Consider the following 19,114-nt stretch of genomic DNA (forward strand, 5'->3'; position numbering starts at 1 on the left):
TTACCATTGGAACTTCTTTTAAATAGTGTAATTATTCGGGAAGAAACAAGGCTTTGACCTTTTCTGACCTTTGGGCGAATCCCCTGTATCGTCTGCTGGTGATGTATTTTCTTGAATTGTGACCCCTCCTGCACTCGAAGTTATTTATCATGGCCGTATATATGAATACTCAAGAAAGAACAATAAATAAACACTGAAAAGAGAAAATGGCGTTTTTATTTGAATTTGTAGATAACTGTGCGCGTGCTGGAACGAATTCCAACTGCCGCGCGTTACTGTGGCAATACCATAGATACAGTGCGCGACAGGTAAAAAAGTAGTTCATTGACGTTCCAATGACCTCGAGGTCACATGAATATTAATCTGCCTGTGCCAGAGATACTTATTAGCGTACGCGCGATAAGAACTCTGGTTCGAGAGTGTGCGCAACTGTGACATAGATCAACGAACAATCTTCACATCAACGTTTCCCAGTCACTTACTTGGCATTCTAAACAAAGTTTGCGGAGGACTTGACGATCGTGTTGGATCGAGATACATTTGTAAACCATGTTTCGCAAAAGTAAATACTTTAGCTAAGCTGCAAGACAGTGTTACAAATTTACACTCTCGCTTTGAATGCGTACGGGAAGAATTAGAAATGAAATGTAAACAACGACAGCGATCGCTGATTGGCTAGTTACAGGTCTCGTACAGTCGTGTGGTGGCGCTTTAAAAACCATGGTCTGTGGGCTCGATCGGCCAAGGCCTGATTTCGGGAAGCATCCAGCTGCCCGAACAGCAGGCCTTGGCAAGCGAAGATGAATTATGGGATAAATATAGTTTTCACAGGCTTAGTTTTCAGAAATCACAAATATTATCTTCCCCATTGAGATAATACCGGAAGTGCATTAATTTTGAATGACAGATGTCGGTGAATATTGGTGAATTTGTTTGTCTAGTACCAAAATTTGCATGTTACCCCCGATTTTTATACTCGATTTTGAAAGACCATGATTGAAAGTTTGCTTGAGGAAAATTTGAGCAAAAATTACTTTCATTTTCGAGGCGCATACTACCTTAAATATTAAATCAAAGCATTACGTAACCAATATGAAAGACCGGCTTCTCATTGAAGCATCACCCATCTTGCTCTATTTCTTCTACCATTATAGTAACTATGACTCTAATTCTATGACATACTCCTCATTAGTGATAATTGGTTTTTTATAAAAATGACACCTTGTAGCTGCATCCTCAGTGATTGTCTGTTTGATAACAGTATTCTACGATATCGATCAATGAGAGCTGTCAAATGTACTTAACTAATTTTGCTCGATTGATTCTCCGGTAAAAAATTAAAATAACACATACATCTATTGCAGCAGTACAGATGGTTTTACCTCAAACCAATTTAACCTACTTATACCGTGTACCAGGCGACTTTCTTTGGTCTTTAACCAGGTTAAGAAATTATCTTCCAGTGAACGAGTAATTAGAAGCCACTGGTAAATAGGTGACAATCAATCATACACTGTATTTGTCAGACTAAAATTCGCCATGTAATACAACTGCCATGCGCCATGATACTTGTATCAAGAACAATTATGTATATCCAGTGGGTAGTGCAACACATCATCTTTGTGTTTGTAGAACCGAAAAGCGAAACTTTTAGGAAGTGGTCTTTTTAAACTTAACGGGTCATTTCAACATTTATTTGAGGCTTCTCGTTTGATGAAATAATTTTTTGCGACTGGAAGATCTTTGTGAATGCACATGGCGACCCACGCGCTTGAAAATGTTACATATATAAAATTCCAGTTCAAACCTTTATTTCTCTATCATTTTTCTAAATGACTACAGTGCCAGAGGCACAAGTCCAACAGGGAATATTGAGAAGTATAAGAATATCTCTATTTGAATACAGCCATGCAAATGGAAAAAAACATAATCCAGGTATTTTTATATTTCGTCTGTGCTTGTGTGTGACCAGCTTACGGGACTCCATACACCTCAACTTCGCATATACTAAGGGGCTTTTTGATCTCCGCCAACTTAATGCTGACATAGCGCCCCTGGGCGAAGCTATTGCAATGGCATATCACTTCGATGGTCTCAGTACCAGCCACATCACCACGTGACAACCTTTGGCCACAGAGATGGTTCTCGTCCATATTGGCCCTGTTACCAATGCGTATTTCTGCGTTGGCCAACTTGAAGGCTGAAAAAGACAAAAAGGTTAATTAAAATGATGTTTTATTACGGGAAAGAACGGCTGATCTTTACTTCCTACCAGTATCAAATAAAAATTGGTCTGACATCATGTAGCGCTCATTTCAACGTCGGAAATATTTGTCCACAGATAAAGACCTAATCTATGACAAACATATACGATAGGGCGCAGGGAACTCTGGGCCCTTGTTTGTTTGTCTTTTTGTTTATGCGTGTTTGTTTATTTGTTACGTATGATTATTTCCATATACAATGAAGAACCAATAAAGTTGTATTTGTGCTAATATCTGTCAATAAAGAACTGTGTTTGTTTGTTGTTTTTTTGTTTGTTTACAAATATAGTCAATAAATGATACTTTAAAAAGCCATCTGATCGGTCCAATTTGAATTGGATGGGATCAGCAGGCAAATAAATCGTGTGTAGTAAAATAGATTTTAAGTAAACAGATTTAAATTATTCATACTATGTTTGACCTGATGTTTATTTAAATGTCATTCCTGCTAACGAGTAAAGAAAGCCGATTTGCTTTTAAAGAATGCTTTCAATAACTTTCTGTTATATCGGATGGTTTCAGCTGGTGGACGGTACGCTTATATAGGCTAAAACGCCATTCACCGAAGGAAAAGATCACTTACAACAGCAGTCCATTCTGTTTGTTATGACAACCTTATACACGTCATAGCTCTGTCCAAGATCAATTAGCGCCCACGGCTCTCTTTCGTTCTTCGTCAGCATACACGAGTCGTGGTAAAAATCGCTGTCCTTGATACCGTCGACGATTCGCTCGGAGTCGCCATAGTTTCTCCTTGAGCTGGCGGAAGTGACTTTCCCCCTGGCGACGTTGGTGGCTTCCGGTGGCACATAGCAAACTATTTATTCGGACATGAACAAACAAAATGGAATATTTACATCGTTTGGATATAATTGAGTGCCATGCACGTATGAAATTTATATATATGTAGGCATTTGTGCACAGTTTGTCATCTGTGATACACGTTTCTTGTCTATGCATTACCTTTGTATCGATTATTTATTACAATACATTGAATGTAAATGTTGACGTTTTCGTTGTGTTACGTCAAAGTCAATATCAATCAATCAATTAATCAATTAATCAATCAGCAAAATTCATATAGCGCCAAAATAAAAAGAACAGTGTTTTGCTCTGTGACGCTCACAGGCTAAACCACATTGTACACTCTGGAGAGCATGTATACGTTTTCGTTTTTCTTTTGTAAGTTTTCAAGTTTGGGATTCTCTGATGTCGAATGGTAGTGCGATCTATATTTTACGGGCAGAATATGAAAATGCACAGCCAGCACAAGTGATGGCTTTGTATGTTGTACATGTTGAAACTTTCTTTGTGGATGAACGGAGTGCACGAGTTGGAATACAGAACTGGGGTAGATCACTGATGTACGCAGCAGTCTGGTTGTGAATAGCCTTTAAAGTTAAAAGCAAAATTTTGAAGTCAATCCTGGGAAGAACTGTTAACCAATGGAGATGGGTTACAACTTGGACGATTGGCGTAAATATATTTATATAATGTATGGATCCTCGAGAAAGTCAAACGCATACAAACCCAATTCGGTCGTTCCAGGAAGAGTGGTCGGCAGAATAGTTGTAGGAATTTCCATCTCGTCTGAATATGCAAGAATTTCCACCTCACACAAGCTTAGGATCTCCTTCTCGCCAATGATCTGGATACTGACATACTGCCCTCTAACGGGCTGCCCACACGCACAGCTCACGCGAATCGTTTCCTCCCGGGCATCTAGCTTGGAAACTCCTTCTTCCGGTCCGCAAATGGGGTTAAGCCCAATGTTTTGGTGATTCCCGACGCGAATTTGTGCTCCTCGAATCCTGTAAGCTGCGAAGTAAGACAGAGACAAGAGTATCTGATGAGTATTAACAAAATCCATATTGAAACTTGCATCGGCGTTTTCAAGCTTTTACAATTATCATTATTACGAATCAAACCAACAAATATACTGAAAGCATTTATTTAATAAAACAAGTAAACTTAGCTCAAATTTTGATTGCTCGGCTTCAACATTTAAAAAGTTCATCGTTTTTGACAGACTGAAGTGCATATATCATGATATATCGTGTACGAGCCCGTGCATGGGTATTAACTCGCATAAACTATGTAAAATATGTATTTACAATTTAGCGGCGTATTTATCCCTTGTGACCAATTGCAGCATTTTGATGTCATAATTTTGTGTCAGACTCAATGTTTAGACTTTTTGACAGATATCTACACAGTGGCGGACAGAAAAATGTTGGATGTACTGTGCAATGTCAGGTTTAGCGAGACTTGTGTATGGACTACAACCGAAAATTCAAATATTTTTTCATGCATACGATATATATCCTGTAAAAAATAATAGTCTGAAGAAGGTAACATTGACCTCAAGACAAGGTCCTGAAATAAAAAGTTATCAGATGCTTCAAACATACAGCAACAATCCATGCGATTGGTGATTATCACTTCAAAGACACTTCTTGGACGCAAGAGATCTACCGTCCAGTAAGGATTTTTCTCCTTGGCCGTTTGGGTGCAGGATTGTCCGCTGTAATCGCTGTTCTTATCGCCGTCTATTGCTCTCGCCGGCACACCACTGCGTTTCTTGCTACTTTGGAATACCGGGTTATGCCGTGCCTGGTTGACGAGGCCTTTCGGTGTTGGGCAGACTGCAAAGTACGAAATAATAAATCAATAATGTATATAAGGAACAAACATCATCAAATCAGAAAAAGGCGCCAACCAACTGCAAAATGTCTCAAATAAACATTTTGACTGAACAGTAAAAGTTAACGAGCTATAGGATCATTGATTTAAGTGTCGAACAGCAATATTTGATTTTAAATTAACAACTGCAGTGTAGTGCATGCTGAAAAGTATTTTTCTTGGTTCAGCTTAAATATTGTCCCTGCCTATTGTCGATATCGATTCTTTTTTTCATTAGTACCTATACCTGTTATCTGCTTTTGTATGCTAGAACATTTTCTCTTTCGTAAAAAAAGCCGTAACACATGCAAACAAATTTAGCCCAATTTTGTTACAATCACCACGTCTTTGTGACGCGATAGCATGCATAATGCCATGCGTGGTTGCATTCTTTCTCTTTGATATACATCTTTTTTATTCCCTTCTTAGAATGTCAAAGTTTTATTATCATGTAAGCAAAGTTTACTTTACTTACCTGCAGGAGTAGTTGCAAATGGGTTTATGGTTGTGGGCCCCCAAGGTGGGTTGGTTGGAAGCGATGGTTGAATCGTGTCAGGGACGAGAACCTCGACTTCACACAGTGTCAGTGATTGGGTCAATTCCGCGATTTGAATAGTGACGTAGCGACCTCGTACTGGTAAACCGCATGCGCAGACGATAGGGACGGTTTCTTGATTGGCCTCTTCTTTGGTGAGTGGATATTCCCCACACTTGACGGTTTTCAACATGTTGGGTGTGTCGCCGATTTTGACGACTGCGTTTTTCAGCCTGTAGGCTGCAATTCAAAATCAGAATTTAGGTACAGGACTACGAAAAGTGACGATTCAAAGCAAGAAAAATATTGTAATTTGGGATCATACTTAGATTTTGAAATCCATCTCAGAAAAATACATCTTACCCACTACTTTTACATAGATTGCATTGCTTTATGACAAATTCCAGTCAGCTATTTTCTCGTATTAGCTTACAAAGAAAGAAATAATCCAAAAATGGCGACGGCATTTTTTAGCATTTTCTAAAATTTGGACAACGATAGCAAGGCTAGTGTACAACGTAGACACTTCCTCTCAGTACTGCTGTAGACGTAACGAGACGTAACTGTATTTTAAATTCTTCAAAACGGGTCTACAAATTCCTCTCTCCAGCTAATGAATGTGGCGGGAGTCAGAACTCAATGCAGTTTAAAATCAGTACAAGTAAGGAGCCACGGGAACGGCTTGAAATATCAGAAAGACTGTGGTATACATGATGCACTGTACAAAACTAAAACGATTTGCATTGGCGCTCCAAAACGTAAAGTTGTTGATGTTAGTTGGCATCCCGTGATTGATACACGCGTTGTCATGTTTTCAACATACGCGAAGAACTCCGGACCACTTTGTCCTTACAATGGAAAGCATTGCTTGTCTAAAGGTGCCTGCAACGGTGAACATTCCCCTTTAAGATAACGTTGAATTGTTGGATTTAATCTTCCCTCATTTCTGCTTGATATAATTTGAGCCATTTACTTACAGCAACAATCTATCCTATTGGTGATAACGACACCGAATATGTCATAGGTATTTCCGAGGTCTATTTGAAACCAAGGCGCTTCTTCCTTGCCAGTTGACGCACAGACTTTGTAGACGCCAGTTTTGTCGCCATCTACGGCCAACTCGGCGTCGCGTTTTCCTTGTGTTGAGCTCTGTCTAACTTGCTTGCCCTTTGCTATATTGATTACTCCATCAGGTATTTCGCACGCTAATAAATAATGAAAATAAAATTATCATTGTACATAGCTATCATTTACGTAATGTGCCTCTGGCAAATGTGCTAACAGTAATGGGTATCTAGTTAAATCAAATCACCAAAGGTAACAAAATTCTTATATCAAAAGCAACATAATCAGAAGGAGAGGTTGCGGCGCCAGTGTGATGCAATTTGCAAGAACCATCCGATTGTTTCAGTCATGAAACATGTAAGCTTACAAATCCAACAACCAAGAATTGAGAGTACATACAACAACTGATGAAGAGAACGACAATTATTTGTTTCTTGAATCTGTTTAGTCCGAGTTTACTTTTTGAGGAGCAGACACAGTTCTGGACAGTGTAAGGACTCAGTGTGACCCAATCAAAATGTACCAAAGTTGTGATTCAATACTAGCACTTCAATAAAAGTCAATTGAACTGAACCCATAAGTGAGAATTCCCGTTTGCACTGTGATTGTCACATTACGTTTTAAGTGCACCGGAGTGAGACAAACGTACGTGGTATTGTCGGCGGTTGAACAGTTGTAAACTCCACGGGTCCGTACGACCACACTTGAACTTCACATAACGTCAACATATTAGTTTTGTTGTGGAGTTCTACAGTTACGTATCGGCCGGTGATTGGTCCATCGCAATTGCAGATTATGTCGATCGTCTCCTCGTTGGCAGCTTGGCCTGATACTTTGTGCCCACATATAACCGATGATTCTTCGAAATTCGGTGTGTCGCTGATCCGTACTTGAACTTCCTTGAGCCTGAAAGCTTCAAAGCGACCGACAGCAGACATTTAGACATTTCTTCATAAAAGAATACTGGTTTTTACAGTGATGACATTGACTCGTTGTGCAATATTTACAATTTACAGTCATTAAAATCAAGGAGGACTATTTTGGATCATATATTTTTATACAAATGCATAAATGCAAAGTTTAATGTTAATGCTTTAGCTTCATTTTTTAGTCTTCATGTACCAAGGTTTTCAACTCGGCGTACTACTTTGTTTCATGTGCCATTTGGTAGAGTTAATTGTGTTTGTGACTCTCTTTTTAGTAGAGTACCGAGACAATTTAATTTGCTTTTAAACGAATACAATGATATTGATCCTTTTTCTGTAAATTTAAATGGTTTTAAAAATGTTTTAAAACATTGTTTTCTCAGTATTTGTTAAAGTTTGTTCGTCTTGTCTTCATGTTTTAACTCTGTTTCTGTATTTTTACTAACAGTCTTCCATAAATGGCCTCGGCTGTGGAAGTCATTATTAATAAAATAAAAATAAAAAAAAACACCAATCACTATGTCAACCGGATGTTTAATCTCGACAAGCTTAGGGACGGTCTCAGATTGCTGCATAAGTTCAAAAAGCGAAATTCATTCGTTTACTGGGTGAAGGGGTTTGACCTCCATTCAATAAGTGAACTTCACTTTCGCACTTTTATTTTGTGATACAAATTCTCTTTACATTGTGTCTAAAAAATAAACAAAACTGCACACTCGAACCAACAAATTTTGCTGTAACTGTTTCCAACTCGTTCGTGTCATACTATGGTTAATAGTCACGGATTAATTTACGATGTATATGTAATGTGGTAATGGGATAAATATAGCTATAGCAAAATGCTAGATTGTACTCTCAGGCAGACAACAACATTTTGCACTTTTAAAGTCTCGTTTAGGGAGGGGGAGGGGGTTTTGATGTAAACGAAGAAATTTCGTTTCTTGAACTTATGCGACAATCTGAGACGGTCCCTTATGACCACGAATTCCAGATCCTATCGATGAAAGTGCTGTGTCATTGGAAAACATATCTTCAAAGATGTATTATCAATGTCGAATATTGTCAAAGGAAACCAATGCTCGTTTTCTCTTTGACCAAAATTACTGCTCATGGGGTAGATTATTATTTCTCAGACCTTGGCTAACTATGTGGGGTCTTTCTGGAGGGATATATCACGATGGGAGTAAAAAGATTCTACTGTCACTGAATAACTTAATTATTGCTGTCACAATGTCAAGTGACTTTAGGGGTAGTGGATAATTAAAACACCTGCTCGCCAAACGAAACCAATTGCACTTAGGCGGTTAAGTCTAATCCGATTATCGTTTGCTAATTCACAGCTGTATGCCACGATTTTATCATAGAAACCGAATATATGCGTCAAGCAACTCGATCAAACTTCATATTTTGCTTTGGAAAGGTTTTTGAAACCTTCTAGCTGTCTTGAAATCAAACCACTTATTTATGCGATTCATCGTTTTTCGAGAAATTAAAATTTCATTTTGTTGTCATATTGTATTTCCAATCTTTCGCTTAGGGATGGGTGAGCGGCGTGAGGTCAAAGGTTACGTTTGTTTACTGTTCAATTATTCTAAATCCCCTACATATTATTGGACTCCCCTTGATGTAAGATTAGATTTCGAATCGAGAAACACCAATTACATGGAAGACAATGACATTAACCACAGCACAGTAGCAGAGCTACACTCACAACAGCAATCCATTCGGTTAGTAATTGTCACGTGGTAAATATCGCGATGTCTTCCGAGATCAACTTGCCACCAGGGACTATACTGCTTGTCGGTCATCGAACATGAGCCATCAGCCAGGTTGCTGTTCAAATCACCGTCGACAGCATTCTCCGGTACCTGTCCCTGTTTAACAGAGCTCTGCTGCGTCAGTCTTCCCTCTGCAACGTTCAGCAAGTCATCTGGCATTGGACAGGCTGAAAATAAATCGACAGAACTATATAAACGAGCTTATATCTTAGAATATCCATCTGTCGTCAACACTATTAATATTAATTGTGTGGTAGTGATATTTTAGCTGTCCGAAAACAGAGCAAACTAAGGTTAATAAGAATAAGTGTCGGAAGGAAGAAATTTGGAGATACTTGATTTGTGACTTTTACAACAATAACGTGGTAAGTAATAAACTAATATTACAAGATACCGACGAATTTCATTCCCAATAGCTCCAATTTACATTTAATGGCCACAAAAGCCGTAACATTATTGGCATGTCCACTTTATGCTAACCTAGGACTCACGTGAACACTGAGGGCGCATTTACGTAAAACAGTATATTTTGCTCAAAACTGCTTTTTTAACAATTCATTCAATTTTCATTCATTTGTTAACCAACAGCATGAGGTTCACGTTTAAGCATGACACGCAGTAGTAAGTTGGATGAGAAGAAAGTGTAAATTTATGCAGGTCACCCGATTTGCTGACTTCCTTTTACACCGTTTTCATTATTTCCAAAGGAATTAAGTCCGCAATCTAGCTAGGTCAAATTCCTGACATTTTTAGTTTCATTCATTCAGTGCCATAGGATAAAACAGCAGTTTCGTTTGGCAATACAAAATATTACATTTGGAATGTTAGTCTTCCAATTTGACTAATAATAATTTTAAATCATTTAAATATTTTGAAAGTCAGTAAAATTCCCACAATACAAATACAAGTAATTCATGCAAAACAAAAATTGTCGTTTTTATACATAAAATCTAGTCTCAAATTCTAAAGTCTAATTTCAAAATGAAGTATCAAGTTTATGACAGAAATGTATTTCTTATATCAATATGAATTTGAGATTTTGATTCAAATCTTCATCCTTCGAGTTAACTATTGCTACCATACTAAACTTTAATTTTTCTGCTTTTTAAAAATGCAAAGTATAATGGGGTTTTGTTGTCATCTTTGATGAGAAATATTGCTTTCAAGAAAAGCGTGTGGGTTAAGTAAAGCACCACCTTAACCGTGAGACCACGAAGGGAAAGCTGAAAGAGACAAAAAGGTCAATGAAAGAGGTGTCTCTTTCAGTAATTGCTGTCCCTAAGATCTTGAGGTATGGCCAGAAAGAAAAAAAATAACTGTTGATCGGAATCGCCGCTTCTACTTTGCCCGATTTGGATTTTTTTTCTCGATATTTCGGCAAATTAATACCTTTGCATTGCAGATACTTTAGTACCGCCGCTGGCGACGCCTACAGTTCGTCGGGTTTTCGCGTGCAGGGTGGATTCCGAATGAGACTTCCGACGTGTCTGCACTGGTATCTGTCAACACATTATTGCGACGTCTGAATTTTGCAAACCACGACACAAACTGGGCCAGTTCTTGTTGAAATTTGTCCGTTTTGTCAAGGTTAGTACACCATGACTATTTGATCGCCAGCAAATAAAAATAATAAAAAAAACTTTCGCTCGCCGCTCCTGGTAAAAAAAATCCGATGAACAAGATTTTTTCTCTGGCCTAAACTATAGGTAGGCGACTTACGATGATCGGTTATAGTTGGTTCAGTGGTGAATTCTACCGGACCATACGCAAACACCTGCACTTCACACAGAGTAAGCATTTTGCGTTCGCCATGGAGCATAACTCTGACGTATCGGCCGATGATTGGTTCGCCACACTTGCAGTTTACATCGATTGTCTCCTCGTTGGCTGCTTGTCCCGAAATTCTCTCGCCGCACATTTCGAATTGGCTGAAGTCTGACGTGAAGCTGACGTGTACTTCAACTTCTTTTAATCTGTAGGCTGTATCAATTAAAACACGTAAAAAGAAGTGAAGAGTAATATGAAAATATAACACAGAGAGATAACTTCAAACTTTCAACCATCCCGTCACTTTTGGTCGATATAGGCTGGTTCCCTACCCTATTTCTATTTCAAGATGCGACACCTCATCGTCGTCAGTGACAGAAATTCGTCAGCGGAAAAGAGTAGGTCGACAAGTTTATGTTGTTCAAATTGTGAATAATACCCAGGATGCAGTTCATTTCCAAGGATACAAAACGTAATGAGAATTCTTAATTCTGAAGATAAGGGGTATGTATTTGCTATTTCCAAATATGAAGTATAGGCAATGGTAGAGACTAAAGAATAAATTAAGACTAAAAAGAAATTCAATATCGTTGTCGGTTCATTTGATCTTTACCTTTTCCTTGCTAGCGTTCTGATTCTTTATTTCATAATAATTAGCATTTCCCACAGACCTTTGTCACCAAATGTACACTGTAGATTTCGCTGTATGTGTTGCAGTGACTGAGGGGCATGTTTTTGACAAGTTTAACGTGTCTAAGTAGACTTACAGCAACAATCAGCTCTGTTTGTAATGGTCACGTGGTAGATATCGCGAAATTTTCCGAGATCAACCTGCCAATAAGGATCCTCTTCTTTTTGCGTCTGCGTGCAGGAGTTGCCTGCAAAGTCGCTGTTCAGATTCCCGTCTACCGCCCTCTCGGGGCCAGCACCACCTTTCACTGAACTCTGTATTGCCGGTCTGTCAATAGCTACATTTACCAAAGTTTCTGGTACAGCACAGGCTTTCAAAAGAAAAATTGTAGATTATATATTGACATCAACTAGTAATTACGGAAGCAAAGTCATCATTGACAATCTCTCTCTCTCTCTCTCTCTCTCTCTCTCTCTCTCTCTCTCTCTCTCTCTCTCTCTCTCTCTCTCTCTCTCTCTCTCTCTCTCTCTCTCTCTCTCTCTCTCTCTCTCTCTCTCTCTCTCTCTCTCTCTCTCTCTCTCTCTCTCTCTCTAATAAAAATCTCAGATTACGAGCATGTACCAAGTGAAAATGCGCAAATCTTTCAATGTATACTGGCAAAAACAAAGTCATTTAAGCAGTTCACGAACTTCGAATCTCAGATACTGTTTTCTTTCAAGTCAGCTCCTTCCTATTGGTTGTCTGTTCGAAATTACATGATAAACTCCTTCATAATATGCAATTTGATATCAGGTTTAAATGGTATTAGGGAATTTTCAAAAACCATTTGCATTGCCGCCGAAATTGTAGAGAATTGAGATTTGTAGTAACAATAATCTAGAGGAGAAATCGTATGGACAATTACGTAAGCATGTCTGCTGGATATAGTATTACCCTTCGTATCACTACCTGTGTCACTGTGTTATTTGTATTCTCCTTTCTTACTTACTGTTTAAAAATCAAGGACTATTTTGATTGTGGTAGAGCATTTGTTCTTACACAAAGTTAGCGAATTACTTAAAAACTGAATCTTTATCTCTTAATGTAAAATTATATATTCACAAGAGATCATCTTTTCTAAAAGACTCTCAACAAGGCATGTCACTTACGATCTAATGTGGTCGGCACTGGTGGCAGTGTGGTTGGATGGAACACTTCGTTCGTCCAGATTTCAACCTCACAAAGTGTCAACACCTGAGTTCTGTCTACGAGCCGAACGCTGACGTATCGGCCGAGCATCGGATTTCCACAATCACAAATCATGTGGATTGTTTCCTGCAGTGCCTTGCGACCAGTTATTCTGCTTCCACACAGTTGGTTGTTGTCCATTTTCTTGTCGTCTCCCACTCTAATCTCAGCATTTTTCAGTCTGAAAGCTGTTCATAGTGATAGAAAGTCAAATTGTGTTGTTTTCAAACTAACTGTGGTATCGTGACGAACGCCTGTGTCATCACTCATCATACATTGCAATATCATCATTTTGATCAATGACGACAATGTCATTACCATTATCACCATCAAAATTATAGTAATCGTCATTTGCCGTCGTCATTCTCGTCGTCATCCTCATCGTCGTCGTCGTCGTCGTCGTCGCCGTCGTCATCAACAATAACATCGTTGTCGTAATCGTCGTCATCATCATCATCATCATCATCATCATCATCATCATCATCATCACCACTATCATCATCGTCGTCGTCGTCGTCGTCATCAACAATAACATCGTTGTTGTAATCATCATCATCATCATCATCATCGTAATCGTCATCATCATCATCATCATCATCATCATCATCATCATCATCATCATCATCATCACCACTACAAGTATTCCACTGCCACAACTACACCTAACCTCTAGGGTACAAACATGTCCTTATAAATTGTGCAAAATAGCACTGAAATATTTATTTGCAAAATGCAGATTAATTTATCCTGTTTGCAATAACTTTCGACATTTTAAAGATGCTTTCATTGATGAAGGAAATCATGCTTCGATTGAAGGTGAAAGGGAGGTTCGATTGACAAGGCTGACAGACATGTTTAGCGAAGTCCATGAAGGATCAAAACTATGTACGAGGGCGCCATTCTCTGCAATTGCAAGTTTCTCATTTTAAGTTAACTTTCAAAACTTTGAAAGTATGTAAAGCTACTTACGACAGCAATCCATTCGATTTGTTATGGTGACTTTAAAAACCTCGTAAGTTTTGCCGAGGTCAACCTTCCACCAGGGCTGACGTTCACGTTTGGTGAAAGTACAAGATCTGCCGTCGAGGAAATCGCTATTTCTGTCACCATCAACTGCTTTCTCTGCGACGCCACCTTTATTGACCGAACTCTGTGTCGGATTAGTGTTCTTTGCTGCATTGATCAGTCCGATAGGTAGTGGGCAAGCTGTATAAAGAAAATTAAAAATACTTTTTAAGTTTTAACAGTTTCTCTATGTATATATGCATATATGTGTGCACACGTTAGCTTAATTTTGTGTTTTGCTTTTGCGGATGTGTAAAAAGCATACTTTCAAAACCATGCATCTGTACTGATTACTGAGCCATGGACGGCTATTATTAGGTCTCGGTATGGGTGATCAATCTTTTTAAAATCTGCAAAGCAAAAGCAGACATCAGTCATTCTTCATGCAGTGTTTCTTTTACATGTAATATGGTCAATCGGAAAACTTTTGAATTCGTGAAAAAAGTGACTGTATCTATTTTTGTAACAAACTGAAAAATCCTGGAATGTGCAAAGTCGCATCTCAGCTTTCGTTCCATCCCTCGAAAAATCTTTATATATATTCCGTTTCAAAAACAACACCGTTTACAAAAATGCATTATTATAGATACACTTGTAACGTACGTTCTGAGGTCGTTACGAAAGGTCCAAACGTGAAAGTCGCCGCTGTTCCCCAATCTATGGTGACAAGGTCTTGAGCTGGACGGGACCACACCTCAACTTCACATATGTGCAAGACATTCACCCTGCCAGCCAACTGAATGCTAACAAAGCGCCCTCTCAGCGGTATGCCGCATGCGCAGGAGACCCATATAGTTTCCAATATGGCCGTGGCGTCGTCAAGTGGACCGACTCCACAGATCGGATTCTTGGTAAAGTCATCGCGGTCACCGATACGGATTTCGGCACCTTTAAGTCTAAACTCTGTAAAAGAGAAAGGAATGTTTGCTTTAAGAAACACTAAGTGTGCAGGTACTTCGTTGCGAAGGAACTAGAAAGATCACTTAATTTCCGCTGGGGGAAAACCTTTAACCTGTTCACACCAAAGTCCCTGTAAACAGGTCCACGCTCACCATTGATAACAGTGCGTTTGAGCCATACCATGGTGTTCAAAGGGTTAAACGTCACACCAGTTCATTGATAAAAACAAAAATACAATGTTGATAAAATAAAACTGTCCATTGGCATGCGTCCCATAATCATGTCCCAGTTCAATTATTACGATGCACAGACTAATATTTTCGAAAATTACTCTTGAAGGAATCGCAAGATGTCAAGTACATAGTGACTCCCACTCCTGAGAATCGGTAGGGCGACTCTGTGACTTGGTAGTACCCATGCAGTGATTGAAACAGGAAATTACAATAATGAGTGATGAGACCATAAGAAGAAGCAATTAACGAACTTGAACGATAAAAATCTGTCAGAGTATATATGTGTCGTCACGGTCAGCTGCTAGAGTAATGCTATGTTTAGTAATAAATAAACAAATAAATAAATAAAAATAAAAATTCTCGATCCCAGTTGGTATAAGAACACTGCTTATAATCTATGCAGAACGTAGAAAGAAATGACACTGTGGTTTTCCGATTTAAGGTTGTACGCGCCTGGTAATTAAAGAGCTTGACTTTTTCTCAAACTTTCCTTGATGAAACCATCAACCATACTCCTACTACATCAAGAATAAATAATTCAATTTGCAACTTTTGGTATAAGGAAATGTTTCCAACATTTACCGAAGATCAATTCAAAATGGTCGCCATCTCTGTGTTAACTCGTGAGGAAAATTATATATATATGATTTTCGGAAAACTAATTCGGAGAAAACTAATTCGGAGAAAACTTTCATCACCGGAAGAGCTTGAAAATGTCCGAAACAAGCACTCTACCAGATAAGTATTCAAAAAATCCGAGAGTCAGAGTATTTGTCCCCAAGGCGCATTAACATAATCCAACGACATGAACATATTTCAATAAAATAAAAGTGATTAATTTGTCATAGTGAAAACGAAACTGCCCTATTCTTCTGGTAGCAATGCAATTACAGATGTTCAATTGAGAAAAACGGTCTAACAAGTCAAAGGGTCTCTATTCATGCCTTCTACATAACCATGTTAGACCTACAGTTAAAGGTTCAGCAAATATTAAAGTAAAAATAATCTTAGTTAAGCATTCAATGAGCTTTATTACAATTCTGACCAAAGGCATATATTTTAGATCGTAAGGTATTAAATAAGTTGTCTACATGTGTAGAGAGAGAAGGGGAGGCAGAGAGTGCCAGGCAGCCAGGCTTACAGACTGACGACAGAGATGACGACAATCAGGCTTATAGACAGAGACCAAGAAAGAGAGACATACTGAGAGACAAATAACAGACAGACAGACTGAAATAGACAGACAGACAGACAGACAGACAGACAGACAGACAGAAAGAAAGAGAGACATACTGAGAGACAAATAACAGACAGACAGACTGAAATAGATCATCAGAGAGCTTCAAAATGGATTATACTATGGGATGTTGTACATAGTTGTGGGATGGTGGATTTCGTAATATACTCACCATGACTGTCTTGCCTGTTTGTTATTTTGACGGCATACACGTAATGCGGCAACTGCAGGTCAACTTTCCACCATGGATCTTGCTCCCTTGCGGTGTGCATGCACGAGTCCGAGGCAAAATCACTGTTGGTTTCACCATCCACGGCTCTGCTGGCCACGCCGCCTCTGTCAACTGAACTCTGGTAGGCAGGCATGTTGTAAGCCGTGTTCTCTACGTCGCCTGGCATGAAACACACTAGAGGGCGTTCGATAAAAAATAGTTGTTTCAAACAATCGTTCAGAACACTTTGGCAAAAATATCACTTTCAGTTTAAAATGAGAGAGATATGAAACTAAAAAAGTTCTAGTCAACAATTACGGAGAAATTTAGAGCTAATCTTATTGCTCGAAAAAGATTAGATCAAAAATACTATTAAATTACCAGGCCCTGCTGTCGCATTTTGATTGGTCGAGCTTGCACGTGACCGACCACAAATACATAGTAATGGTTTGTTTACATGCCCGTTAATATGAATAATAAGATTAACAACTCAAAGTATCGTAACTTTACAGCTGAAACGTAAATCATAATCAATCACAAAATAAAATGGAGCACTTGTGGGCCAAGTTGAGATACTTTTTTCTGAAAATATCTCCGGATTTGCCAATTTTTACAGCGCGCGTGACAGTGCGTCACGTATTGCTCAGTTCTGGGGCCCAGTTGTCGTTCGCTCCGAAAATTTTCGCAAATTTTGACGGTTTTCTTCGGTTCGTTGATAATATAATGGAAATAACAGACTCCGCTCTGACCATTAACGTTTATTTATGGGCGCGGGCTCGAGGAAAGCCAAATTAACGGGCTCGGCAAGCCTCGCCCGTTAATTTTTGGCTTTCCTCTCGCCCTTGCCCATAAATAAACGTTAATGGTCAGCGCATCGCCCGTTATTTCTATATTAAATTTGTTTGGTTATTAAAATTATTATGTTTTAAATCTTACAAAGATTTTATCTGAGTTAGAGGTCGTGGAAATTCCGTTTTAAAGCACAAAACATAACAAAGATGGCGTTAGTGGCTTTGGAGCAATACAGATCTTGTTTTCCAGTCTAATGTTTGAACTAGTTTCGCATGTAGATCAAACCATTAGCATTTTTACCTGGAAACATAGAAACTTGAAATTCTAGGCGACAAATTGCCTCATTCAAGTTGACTGTTTTTGTCAACATCAAGAAAGGTAACGCCTTTGCAAAATATACAAACATTGGAAGTATACCTGGAAAAGCTTAGATATCTTTGATATCCAAGAGTTTCATTTTCATAATTTCAAAACATATTGTCACAATCAAATTTCCTGAACAATTTGTGTGTTATAAATGAAAAATGATACCAGTCATTTGGGAATACGTCTACCCAATGCAACTGATTTCATGTATCGAGGATTTTGATTGGTTGTTGTGGATCGTTGTACTATGAATTCACGAAAAGTAACGTTAGAGAATGAACGTACTGAGCAGACTCCTAATCCTAGGATCTAATCATACTAGTTTCAACCTTGAAAATTTCTTTTCCATCATCAAGTGCACTTTGAAAAGGATAATAAACCATACATATTGGTTTTATTTGTTCAGACAGACTCTGATGTCAATTTGGAATGCGTAAACTGTAAATGCAATCCACTTTTGTCTGACATCACACATTCGAATTTTTGTTTACAAAAATCGAGACACACGACACCAAAACTGTTGGCACAAAATGCTTATGAGATATTTCTATCAGGGCAAATATTTTGAAGTATAAAAACTAAAACAAAATGTTTTGTGACAATGTCGGGAGTAACACCACTGACAACTATTTAACGCATAAGACACGCCTTTAATGGGAACTTAACCAGGTTTCAAAACTTCATGATACTCTCATACCTTACCGCTGAGTTTTAAAACTTTTTGTACGTTTTGAACAGGTGAAAATGATACACATACCCCCTTCGACACCTTCTCCCGGAGTTAGTCCACCCGGCACTGGTACAGGTTGTCCCGGAATCGGTATTGGTTGTCCCGGAACCGGTATTGGTTGGCCCGGAATAACTGGTCCTGGTACTACAGGACCTGGTATTGGTTGTCCTGGTTGTCCTGGCTCTAAAGTCACCTGCCCCGGACCTGGCAGTGGCTGGCCAGGTTCAAGTGTCACCTGGCCAGGGCCCGGTACACCTGGTATAGGTCCTGGAATGGGTTGCCCGGGTATGACGGTTCCAGGTTCGCCGGTTCCCACAACACCTCCAGGTACGCCCGGCGCAGCCGTAACAACGACTGCAGGTACTGGGTTGACATAGACTTCTACTTCGCATAGGGTGAGTACACCGTTTGCAATCAGTTGAATGCTGACGTAACGTCCGGCAAGAGGTATCCCGCATGCGCAAATAACGTCGATGGTTTCCTGTTCCACTACATCTTCGGGGACTAACCCTCCACAGACCGCATTCTCAAACATGTCTTCCGAGTTGCCAACCCTGACTTCAGCGTTCAAAATATCACTTGCTGAAATGAGTATTAATTCATGTACTGAGATAAGAGTTCCACGTGTCGGTTTCTAATTGCATAATATTTCGGCATAAAGTTCGGTGTTAAGATTGTATTTCAAAGAGTTGAGAAATTAAAAGC

At 39.0% G+C, this 19,114-nt stretch overlaps 1 protein-coding gene across 1 annotated transcript in view; it reads right to left on the minus strand.

Moving 5' to 3' along the window:
• Positions 1-811: 811 nt before the first annotated feature.
• The window catches only part of LOC139121694 (uncharacterized), a 28,351-nt gene continuing 10,048 nt past the window's right edge, over positions 812-19,114 (minus strand). The window contains exons 5-19 of the mRNA XM_070686782.1: positions 18,437-18,991; positions 16,483-16,716; positions 14,544-14,843; positions 13,845-14,081; positions 12,797-13,063; positions 11,785-12,018; positions 10,970-11,230; positions 9,184-9,417; positions 7,196-7,459; positions 6,459-6,686; positions 5,422-5,721; positions 4,676-4,909; positions 3,795-4,082; positions 2,848-3,081; positions 812-2,200 (exon numbers count right to left, since the gene is read on the minus strand). Coding sequence (XP_070542883.1) covers positions 1,974-2,200; positions 2,848-3,081; positions 3,795-4,082; positions 4,676-4,909; positions 5,422-5,721; positions 6,459-6,686; positions 7,196-7,459; positions 9,184-9,417; positions 10,970-11,230; positions 11,785-12,018; positions 12,797-13,063; positions 13,845-14,081; positions 14,544-14,843; positions 16,483-16,716; positions 18,437-18,991 — 4,097 coding nt within the window. The 3' untranslated portion in view covers positions 812-1,973. The remainder of the gene's footprint in view (positions 2,201-2,847; positions 3,082-3,794; positions 4,083-4,675; positions 4,910-5,421; positions 5,722-6,458; positions 6,687-7,195; positions 7,460-9,183; positions 9,418-10,969; positions 11,231-11,784; positions 12,019-12,796; positions 13,064-13,844; positions 14,082-14,543; positions 14,844-16,482; positions 16,717-18,436; positions 18,992-19,114) is intronic.

This window comes from Ptychodera flava, chromosome 2 (genome assembly GCF_041260155.1).
Source record: "Ptychodera flava strain L36383 chromosome 2, AS_Pfla_20210202, whole genome shotgun sequence".
Lineage (NCBI taxonomy): Eukaryota > Metazoa > Hemichordata > Enteropneusta > Ptychoderidae > Ptychodera > Ptychodera flava.